Genomic DNA, 11,756 nt, shown 5'->3' with positions numbered 1-11,756 from the left:
CTTCACCTAAGAAATATCACTGACTCTGCAACTAGACTATGCCAAGTGGCATAACAAGAGTAGTATCAGTACAAACCACACGTACTGATAGGCATCATCGGTTAACCTAATATACCCACCACATAATATAAAAAAATTAACAAAAAGAAGACATGCTCTTAAGAAAATATACTCGCCAAACCTTTATGCACAAACTATTATCATTCCCATTAACCTCATTAAAATAGTTCAAGCCTAACTTTCATCCCTTCTAGTTGGTCCGCTGCCAACTCTAATATAGATCAAGGCCTAACTCTTCTATCACATAGAAGAATTTTCAAACTGCGAGCCACTACTAACTCTGTCTAACCCATCTACTATATTTTGTTTTCACACCAATACATGGACCTAGGAAAATTAACTTCTCACTTGGAAGAGGTAAACATTTAAGGGACCTAAGCTCCTCTCTGGTCCATACTGGTTGTTATGGCAGGACCTATCCCGCTCTGGTGGCCTCGCCACAGCGGGATTCCTCCCACTATGACGGCCTGTCCGGAGACAGAATCTCTGAATTCTTTCCAATTCCCCCATTTAACATATGTATAAACAGGACATCATCAATATCTGACTCTAAGTCACTAATCCCACTAAACAACACATCAATGACTCTCCACTTGTTTACCCATGATCTCATACCTATGATGCCGACGCATTTAGCACCCATAACATAATTCGAACAGGCATATACAGGAACACATTATCAATTTACCATTTCAGGAGCAATATACAACTTCACAGGGTAAATCTCAAATACAATATTTAACATGGTAACACTTGGACCTTCGGTCCTTTTGTATCAATTATTACACAGGATGAACATGCTCAATTATATTTTAGTCAGTTTCTCTATCATCACCTATATAGTCAAGATCAATTCACAGATGATAGCCACACAATGGTTTTCTCATGGAACCCATACCCAAACTATATATGTGTCAGAACGCGACACCCAATCCAATATACTTGTCAAAATGTGATACCCGATCATATATATGTCTCAAAATGTGACACCCGATCAAATATATGTGTCGAAAAGTGACACCCGATTCAATATGTGTGTCAAAACGTGACACCCAAACCAATATCACAATCACAACCACAATCACAGTCCACAATGAATAGTTCACATACTTGCACAATTAAGTAATAGGTTCATTGCATATAATTGTTCACATATAGTCATTTCATTGGTTTCATTATATATTTCCCTTCATTAAAACATTTTATCAAGCCTTCTTTATTCAATGCATCACTTTTAGTCGAGCAAGTTCAAAATTATAGATTTTACGGCCTTGAAATTATAGACCAATCACAATATATCAATCACTCAACCACAATAATTAAATGCATGATAGACATCACAACATTACTCAAATACTATTAAGAGTCTCTCTATGCTATAGACTAAACCATAACCTACAACCATAGGTAATCAAATAGGTTCATGGCAAGAGACTATCAACACTAAGTCATTCACATTCATCCTTTATTTCATGATTCACATTACTCAAGTAATTCATAGGGAATAATCAACATAAACACACATAGTTATTGTATAAACACATTCCTCTATATACATCAATAGCACATAATTCCCAAGTCTCAAGATTTTGTTATAACCCAGTTATTGTCAACACTTAATCTCACAAGAATCATTGGCCTTCTAAACAGTTTCACCAAGATTAACATTCAAATATTGGACCTTTATCACTAGTCACATAATAATTATGACCCACAACATACATTCCCACTCTAAATAACAATTGACAATCATTAACCATCCAGACTCCGTGCCTGAAGGCCTAGACATAAAATCTCCCGTCAATCTACATTATGTTAAGCAATGAGAACAAATTTATAACTACTCAATTAAAAAAATATAGCCTACTTGAGCGCCAAGCAATTGTTGAAGGATTAAAGAATGATACTTGACTTCTAAAGGAAAAAACTATAGAGACGGGTTTGAAATTCGTGGGTTGTAGCCTTCTTTGCGCTAGGAATCTCTTCTTCCCTTCTCTCCAAGCCTAAAATAGTTTCTTGGAGGTTTCTAGGATAACCCTCGTCTATTTTGGCATTTACGGGAAGAAAGAAATAATAAAAAGACGCCCTCTTTAGCTTCTGGCCCGTCGGATCCAGCTCTGACGACCTAAATCCAGCGCTAGTGGCCCAGCACAGGCAGTGGTCAGTAAAATGAATACTCCGAACTTCAAATGAGAATTTTGGCGTTGGAAAGAAGACTCATAGACCTTTAATATGATAGGTCATGGAACATCTAATTCTTTATAGGATGAGAGTTATGATCGTTTGAAGTTGACCCTAATTTGAACTCAAGTCCAAAGCTAAATCGGAAAGACACTTTCAACCTAACTTTGAGATAAGAGCATAGTACCTTAATTCACAACTAGTGCACTCGCATACCAAGGAATTGATCTTAGTCTTATGACGAAAGAGATTCGTATACCTCTATCGCAGATATTTTTAGTAATGACAGGCTAGGTCGGTACTTTCATTTCTAGATTAGATGACCGAGAAGACGAAGCAATAGAGTAAGTTAATAGATAAATATTTAGTTGAAATTAATAAATGATGAGTGTTTTTATAAAATATAAAAATTTGGGGTAATTTTTAAAATTTTAAAACTTCACAAGTTCCCAAATTCTAGTTTTTTTCTAGAATTTGGGAACTTGAGATTTTTGCCAAATATATTTGCCAAGTAATGTCAAATTGTATGGACAAACACTATTTTTCAAAAAAATTCAAGTTTTCCCCAAAAATTACTTGGAGCCAAACACTTATTAGAATTTGGGAGTTTGAAAAGTTTTAAAAATTTAAAAACTACCCAAACTTTTATATTTTATAAAGATATTCATTATTCATTAATTTCAACTAAATATTTATCTACCAACTTACTCCATTGTTTCGTCTTCTCAATCATTTGATCTAGAAATGAAAGCTTTCCGAAAAGAGATTGTTCGTACAATGTGGGAAGATTTTATAAAAACTAGTCTGTTATTACATCTCCGAAAAAAAATAGTTTGAGTGACAAGATTGAGAAAAAAGAGTAATTTATTTTTAATTCGATTAATGTATTACTTGTTCATATTATTATTTTATTATTGTTGATTGTTATTAATTATGTTATACGGTTCTTTTAAGAGAAAAGGCACCACTGAAGTTGTCTTATTTATATATATACCAAATAAATAATAATACCAAATTTGAAAAAGTCTCAGGATTTATTTATACCATTTATGAAGGTCCAAATGATAATAATTGCTAGTAGACCATTTCGTAATTAATATAGTATAATGTACAAGAGTGATCATATTTTTGTGTTAATTTTGTAATTTAGTAATAAACCAAAAATAATGTAACTTCTAAAAAATATTGGTGTTTTTCTTGACTTGGTCAAAATCTGGTCACCCATATTAATTGAACATTTGACCTTGATTAATTGGTAAATTATTAAGACTGGAAGAATATAGTATTAAAATTTAAATTAAGTTATTCAGAAATTGGAAAGTGAATCATCCGATTAATAATAATTCAAAATTTTTGAATTAAATTATTTTTAATATAAAAAAATTGAATAAATTGAAAAAAAAATGTATTCCACAGATTATATATTAAAACTAGAAAGTGGAGCTAACTGTTGGTAGCAATCAAATTTCCAATAACTCTATTTGTTTCAATTTTGTATAATTTATTTTTTAAAAAATATTTCTTTCATATTAGGTACGTAGTAATTTTTAAGTCCTAACATTTTATCTGGTGTTTAAGGATCATATAGAAAAATTATTTAAGGTGAATAATAATTGAAAACAATATAATATCATTTATCATGAAACAATACATAGTAATTGTTACTCCCTCTGTGTTCATATTAGTTTATCTAACTAAATCAAGAAAATATTAATTAATTTTTTTTATATTACTTTTGCTATTAATTTTTTTTGAAAATATTCATATTTATCTGTAAAATTTCAAAAAAAATAAAATAAGGAGAAATTAATGAAATTATTTTTTTTATTTATGATTTCTTAAATATTGTGTAAATAAAAAGTAATCAATTAATATAAAATAAAAAAAATATTATTTTATTTTAAATAGAAGTAACACAAATAATAAATAACTCCAAAGAATATCGTACATTAGGTAAGTATATGAAATTATTTTAATTTAAATTAGTGCATTTTGATACGAATACAAACCTGGAAAATTATAAAAACAAAAGAAGTATTCCCTCTATTTTATTTTACGTGACACCCGATGATCAGCTCTTCCTCCTTACATATAAAATCCTCATCATTTTTCTCTCTTTATCAAAGCTCCATTAAAATCAGCTAGCAGTGCCGCCGGCCCTAATATCCATTTTTTTCACGGCGGCGTCTAAAATTCCGGCATACCATTACGACGTCTTTTATTAGTTTCCTTGCATTCTGAATGGGCCAATCTTCCTCAGCTCACGGCTTCTCACCCACAGAGTCCAATTATCCCCACTGTAATAACGCTGTACCCCACCACCGTTGTTCCGGCACCGAACATTCCGATGAAGATGATTTCCCCATTTTACAACCCTGTGAAAACCGAGATTACACTGATGTTCTTCCTGACGAATGTTTAGCCCTAATTTTCCAGTCCTTAAGCTCCGGTGACCGGAAAAGATGTTCCCTTGTCTGCCGGAGATGGCTTCTGGTTGAAGGGATTAGCCGTCACCGACTTTCTCTCAATGCAAAAACTGAAATCGTACCGGATATACCCACCATCTTCTCTCGTTTCGATTCCGTCACTAAACTCGCTCTCCGATGTGATCGAAGATCGGTAAGCATCAACGATGAAGCTTTCATCCTTATCTCCCTCCGTTGCGTTAACCTCACGCGCTTAAAGCTTCGTGGCTGCCGTGATATCACCGATGTGGGAATGGCTTGTTTGGCAAAGAATTGTCAGAAGTTGAAAAAATTCTCTTGTGGGTCTTGTATGTTTGGAGCTGAAGGTATGAATGCTTTGCTTAATAACAGCATTTCCCTTGAAGAACTCTCTGTCAAACGTTTACGGTGTATGAATCATAGTGTATCTGTTGAACCGATTAGCATTGGATCTACTGCTGCTTGTTCGCTTAAATCTATATGTTTAAAAGAGCTTTATAATGGACAATGTTTTGGACCTTTGATCATGGGATCGAAGAATTTGAAGACTTTGAAGTTATTGCGATGTTTGGGTGATTGGGATAGGGTCTTGGAGACGATTGCAAATAGGGAAAATCATTTAGTTGAGATTCATTTAGAGAGAGTTCAAGTGAGTGACATTGGACTTGGTGCGATATCCAAGTTTTCGGACTTGGAGATTCTTCATTTGGTGAAAGCTCCTGAATGTACAGATTCTGGAGTTGTTGATGTGGCTAGACATTGTAAGTTGTTGAGGAAGGTTCATATTGATGGATGGAGGACGAATCGAATAGGTGATGTTGGTTTGGGTGCTATCGCTGAGAATAGTGTAAACCTCAAGGAATTGGTAATTATGGGTTTGAATCCTACTGTGACTAGTTTATTGGCAATTGCTTCTAATTGTCAAAAGTTAGAAAGATTAGCACTTTGTGGTAGTGAGAGTATTGGGGATGCTGAAGTAACTTGTATTGCTACAAAATGTATGGCTTTGAAGAAGCTTTGTATTAAGGGATGTGAGGTAACAGATGAAGGGATTGTGTCTTTTGCGTGGGGATGTCCTAATTTGGTGAAAATTAAGATTAAGAAGTGCAAGAACGTAACTGGTGAAGCTGCAGATGTGTTGAGATCAAGGAGGGGATCTCTAGCGGTGAATCTTGATGTTGAGGAAGTTGATGTGGAGGCTGTAGATGGTAGCGCAAGTGATGGTGGAGCATTAGAAGAAGGCATAGAGTTTCCACTGATTGCAAGTACTGTTCCCGCCCTTGGTGCTGGTGGTGTCATTGATATTGATACCCCATCCACCAGTAATTTAGGTCGATCATCGGCATCTAATTCAAGAATTGGTTTTCTTGGAGGAAGGGGCTTAGTGGCTTGCACTTTCCGCAGGTGGTCAAATGGTAATGGTAATGGTAATTCCAATGAGAACTTATGAAAATTGCGAATTAGAATAGAGAAAACACTCTGTTCAACTTTCTTTTTAATTGAATCAATAGAAAGTTTGAATGTGCCACTTATCGCCCCTTCGTGTGTGTGTTTGATATTTGCTTTGGAAAATTTAGCCAACATAGATGCATTTAGAATCTTAGAAGTTGTTTCTTGGATGATGAAGGCTATCCTGCTTCATCTACAATTGCATTATACAGTGTTGTCTTGAACCAAGTATGTTGTTGCTTATGGTATGAGACTGATATTTCATGGCAAATAAGATATTGTTCCATCAATTAAATGTCATCAAGTACAGTGATCATTATGCAAGTTCATTGTCATTTTGTTTCAAGAATGGTATAATACATGTTGAAGCACCTTTCTATGTTACCAGGAATGCACATATTGCTTCGATTCCTAGACTCTCCTCTTCCCTCTTCTTTATTTTAACTAGAAAAGATCATCTCCAAGATACCCTCCTAAAATAAAATTCTGCAACTTGAAGAAATGAAACAAAAAAGAAGAGAACAACTCCTCAAGATTTCTCCTTTTGCCTTTTTTTCATTTTGTAGCCTGGGTATTCATTATATTGTTACCTTGTGGTTCCTTTGCAATTGATTATTATTATCATAAGAAAAGGGAAAGAATCCGATGCTCTGGACATTGAATGGTCCAACTATGTTAGGAATGTTACTGTATAGCAAAGCAAACTTTGTTTATTGTTACCTTTATTACTTCAGGCCTAAACCTATTCATGCATTTGTCAAAGATATGGCTCTGCTAGAAAGATTTGTCAGAATATGCTATAGGATGATGAATATCAAAAGATGCCTCCATATTTTTGACTAACCTACTAGTTGTGCAAAAATTATAATACATGTATTATTTATTCTGTGAATTCATAATGTGAGGAATTTGATCCTCCCTACAACCGTACAAGAGCAAAAAATCTTTCTTGATGAAAGCGAGTTCTCTTTGGAGGCAAGGGGCCTATTATGCATGAACAAGCTACAACTGACCAACATGATACTCCCTGATCAATCACTCTGTTATGGTTTAGGAAGGTGTTGGTTAGTCTTGTAGAAATTGAGCAGGAAATAATAATGAAGAAATGCAAATTATACAATATTTTTTTTTGCATTTTTCATCTTTATAGGGCTATAAGGACTCAAACCGTAGACCTTCTTGGTAAAACAAATCATACTTATTATTATTAAAATGATCTGATCTATTTCAAAGACCCAACATGCATTTTTTTTTTTTGCATTGGGCTCCTTCATTTACCGATCTTTCCGGATAACACATACAAAGAGACCCGCCAACAGTCAAATAATTAGTGAACCTTAGAGATAGAGAGATATTTCTATAATTAGTTTGTTTCTCTTCTATTTTTCTATCTCCTCTATCTATTTTCTTTATTTATTTACTAAAGCAATTATAATCTGGAAGTCGATCCGGGGCAAGTGTTCGGATCTATTATGACATAGCCTTAAGGTGCTCAATGCAGATTGCGCAATCGAACTCTAAAAACTTCTTCCATCTCATGTAAATAGTAGCCTCTTTTGTCTATCTTAGCTACTTTTTAGGTTTGATCCCCCTCTTTATTATTTTGCTTAAGCAATACATAAGGTAGGGTCCCACCACCACCATGGAAGGTGAAAGCCTGAATGGACAGATTCGTAAAAGAAAAAAAAAAAGGTCATGCAAAAGCATTGGTTGGTAAGTAGTACTTCTTGAATCTTAGTAAATACGATATCACTGATTCCTCTGTTTAACTTTGTCAACAAATAAACTGAAGACTCTCATCCTTAAATAAACATTCCCATATTAAGACAATTTTTTTAGAAGGAATGCCCAAATGATGTTCATGGAGTTACAACGCCCATGCGATAAGAAATTAACTACACTAGTTAATTAATAAGCTTAAAAATCACAAAATAGACATAATCATCCACTTCTTGGCAGTTGTATTTCTTCAGATACTGCTTATAATCCCCTCATCTCCATCAGTAATTTTGTTTATGCCATTCTTAACTGGATAAGAAGCCTCCATAGCAATTCCACATTTGCCAGAATTTGTGTCTTTTACATTTCTCTCTATTTTGATGTACCCGTCTTCGCCCCAATTAGTGCCCCATGAGTTCCTCACAATCCAATAGTCCACTCCGTTTTCCATGCCATAGCCAACCACCACCACACCATGGTCCAATTGCGTTCCGCATTTCCCACTAAATATGCCCTGACAACATATATAGACGTATTCAAGATTTTAAGTCAGCGAATGATAAAAGTAGAACAAAAACATATTTTTCAATTTCAAAATTGTTTTCATTGTTTGTTTTGTTTTGTTCCCATGGGTACAAGAACAACAGAGCTAGTTTCACATATGATCGTTGAACTTTATTCATTCAGTATAACACTAAGAAAATTTTAGATTATAAAAAGGTTATGAATTACCGAGGAGTAAAGCTGAAAAGCCCTGCCGGAAGCTTCAATGGCTACGCTAATAGGTTGATGTACCACAGCCTTCTGAAGTGCTTTTTCATTTGCTGGCACGTCTTCGTAATCATCTATGCTCACAACCTTTGCATTCTTCTGTCACATTTCAAATTAAATTTGTCACTCTCGGATAACGGTCTGTTTTCAATTGAACATTTGAACACATGATAAAATATTTCTATTAGACACTTTCGATTCAAATCTTTTTAAAAAAATTATATGTATTATGTTTTCAGGCACCATTGTGTAGATAAGTTAATCACTTAAGACATGCTCAATCTAATGAAATTTACTGAGAAATTGAGAGGTCATGAATGTATTCAACCAAAATAGAAACATACGGAATTAACCTACCCGAACAAGATCACATTTGTGGTCGATGCCCTTGTAGGGATAGTGAGTTTCAGTGTCAATACCACCATTGGAAATAATAAATTGAAAAGCATAATCCATTAGGCCACCATTGCAACCATCATTATACATTGTGTCACAATCTACTAATTCTTGCTCAGATAGTGTGATCATTTTTCCTGTTGCTATCTGGTTTATGCCTTCTACTGCAGCCACTGTTGAGAAGGCCCAACAACTTCCTGTAAATAATTAATAACCAAAATCAAGACACACTTCAATTTATATATTTATTTATGCTTTCAACACGCTTTATCACGTGCGTGCATAATTCTTTTTAATAACAAAATTATGTTGAAGTTTTTTTTTTATACATAATATTGCTCTTGTGTAGTTCGTTTCCTTCTATTTTTGTTACTATTTGTTGATTCTTGTATCTCGATTATCCTATTTGTGTTGTTATACTATCTGTTGTTTTTGTTATTATATATTGTTTCTTGTACTTTCATTACTTTTTTTTCTGAACTGCTCTGTGCGTTATTCCTTAAGCTAAGAGTCTATATATTAGAAACAATCGCTATACCTTTGAGTTAGGGTTAAGGTTTGCGTACAGTCCATTATCCTCCCCAAATCTAAATTTGTGAGACTACACTGAATATATTGTTATTGTTGTAATAGAGATGATAGCGAGATACAAACCGAACAATCCTATTTTTTCTGATACCATATTTAAGTGTCATCTCATCTAGATCTCATCTAAAGTTTAATCCGTTTTAAAGAACATATTTTTTCTGATACCATATTTGTGTAAATTAATTGATATATATGTATGTACCGACTACACCTATACGTACCAAAAAGGTTACATCTTACATTTAGCAAGTAAAACATTGATTGGATAAATAAAAAGTATAGTTACCACAACTGCCTTGGTCCTTAATAGGAGCAACTGCGCCTTTCTTCCTCCAATCAACAGATTCTGGTACCCTATTGCTAGCCCCAAAAACATAACGATGGCTAGGGTTCTTGGACTTGACTAGGCGGCGTCTAGCATCACTCCTCGTGCCCAAAAACTTGGTCCTGTATTCCTCGTTCGTGAGATCAGCAAATCGGTTCAATCCTAGCACATACGTCTGGTTCTCCGAGTTGTTATGTTCCTCGATGAATCTCAAATTATCTTTAAAAATTTTGAATCTTTTTCCCTGTTCTCCTATCCCATTATATATTTTCCCTTGCTCCGCCAACCATATTTCATATATACCTTTTACCTCCTCATCGGTCGCCCCATGTGTCAATTTTCCAATATTATTGGTGTTGTTGTTATCGTCGTAAGACATGTCATTTGCATAGGTTAAGTATGCAAAGAAAATGAGGAGAAGAGTGGTTATTACAAGTATAGACATAGTTGAAAGTGCAAGGGAAAAATTAACAAAAAGGGCTAGGAGACTAGTAAAGAGGCTTGACAAGTAAGGGAAGTAGAACCTTTTATTGGCTTATATAGATGATTTTTTTTTTGTTATAGTTGATATTTTATTAGATTATCTTAGGCCAATTATTGATAAACTGTTAGGAAAATACTTAAATCACTTTAATTTTCTCAATTGGGCCTGCAAAATGATTTTCTAAGAACTAACTTCCAAATTGCCAAACACTATTTCTAATTTGGGGCTGAGAAGAATTGGAAAAATTGGTCACTACTTTTTAATAAATAATTATTAATTTTAATGATATTTTTTTATCTATTATCATTTATAGTAATATTGTGATAAATTTGTTACGATTTAAAATTAAATTATGCATGCAATATAAATGTATTATAAGTATTTTAAAAAATATTATGCTTGTTTGGTAAGAAATTGACACAATGTATTATAAGTTTATTAAAATGAGTGATAAATGTATTATCCATGAATAAAACTTGTATTATATATGTTTTATAAATTCTTCTGTTATATGTATTAAAACTGTATTATAAGTGTTCAACGAAAAAAGAATATTATTGCTATAAATGATAAATATTTTGATAATATAACATATTTAATGCAAGTTTCCTTTCAGAATTTGGTTACAGAAACTCTAATTGGCCTCTTTCATGTGCATCAGCCTGTCTCCATAGTTCATAGTTCAAGTGGAAGGTTTAGAAATATAATTTTCTGTAACCATTTCCAAATAAATACTTACTATTGTTCTAGGGAAGTAGCTTAGATTTATAAGATTCAGGGCCGTCAGTCTTTTTTTAAATGAGACTTGATCTCGTATAATTGTTTTATCAACAACAATTTGATATTCACTTGCCTAGTTGTTTTATCAACAACAATTTGATATTCACTTGCCTTTTTTTAAACGAGTCGAAGTGATAAATGAATGATTTTAGTGGATCGTGATAACAAGGTCACTCTGTCACTCATAATACCTCGTTACATATTTAAGTCATTTGCAAAAGATTATATTTGTTGCTCGATGAAAATTGTACGTCAAGGTGGTCAGTATTACTCTTTCGTCACGATGACTTAGCCAATAATACATCCCCTTGGGGTCAAAGGTCCCTTGTGCGGGTTGGCAAGTGGAAGGAGGGCACATCGTCGCTTCTAGTTCGAATTCTTATTTGGAGGTGTTCAGTCATAATTCAACACTTGATAGCATTGTGCTACTGGTGTTGTAAACATTAGAATTATATTGGATTTAAATCCGTAAATTAATTTAGACTATATTAAATTCAAGAAAATAGTCCAAATAATGTAGCAATCCAAGTCAAATTAAATGAGCCACTAAAATCACACC

At 33.7% G+C, this 11,756-nt stretch overlaps 2 protein-coding genes across 3 annotated transcripts; one reads left to right on the top strand and one right to left on the bottom strand.

Moving 5' to 3' along the window:
- The first annotated feature begins 4,276 nt into the window (after positions 1–4,276).
- On the top strand, positions 4,277–6,210 carry LOC129895125 (F-box protein SKIP2-like). Its single transcript, XM_055970781.1, has one exon. The coding sequence runs from the start codon at positions 4,483–4,485 to the stop codon at positions 6,133–6,135; it is 1,653 nt and encodes a 550-aa protein (XP_055826756.1). The 5' UTR covers positions 4,277–4,482; the 3' UTR covers positions 6,136–6,210.
- Positions 6,211–7,916: 1,706 nt separating this feature from the next.
- On the bottom strand, positions 7,917–10,452 carry LOC129895127 (zingipain-2-like). Of its 2 annotated transcripts, none has more exons than XM_055970782.1 (4): positions 9,895–10,452; positions 8,982–9,217; positions 8,586–8,723; positions 7,917–8,367 (listed from the first exon to the last, which is right to left on the bottom strand). In XM_055970782.1, the coding sequence occupies exons 1-4, from the start codon at positions 10,376–10,378 to the stop codon at positions 8,104–8,106; spliced, it is 1,122 nt and encodes a 373-aa protein (XP_055826757.1). In that variant the 5' UTR covers positions 10,379–10,452; the 3' UTR covers positions 7,917–8,103. The 2 variants fall into 2 exon arrangements, with proteins under 2 accessions (XP_055826757.1, XP_055826758.1); XM_055970783.1 differs by having other exon boundaries at positions 8,586–8,720.
- Between the last annotated feature and the right edge of the window lie 1,304 nt (positions 10,453–11,756).

Source organism: Solanum dulcamara, chromosome 7 (assembly GCF_947179165.1).
Source record: "Solanum dulcamara chromosome 7, daSolDulc1.2, whole genome shotgun sequence".
Taxonomy (NCBI): Eukaryota; Viridiplantae; Streptophyta; class Magnoliopsida; order Solanales; family Solanaceae; genus Solanum; species Solanum dulcamara.
The sequence above is the reverse complement of the archived record's forward strand: the minus strand, read 5'-3'. Positions and strand labels throughout refer to the sequence as shown.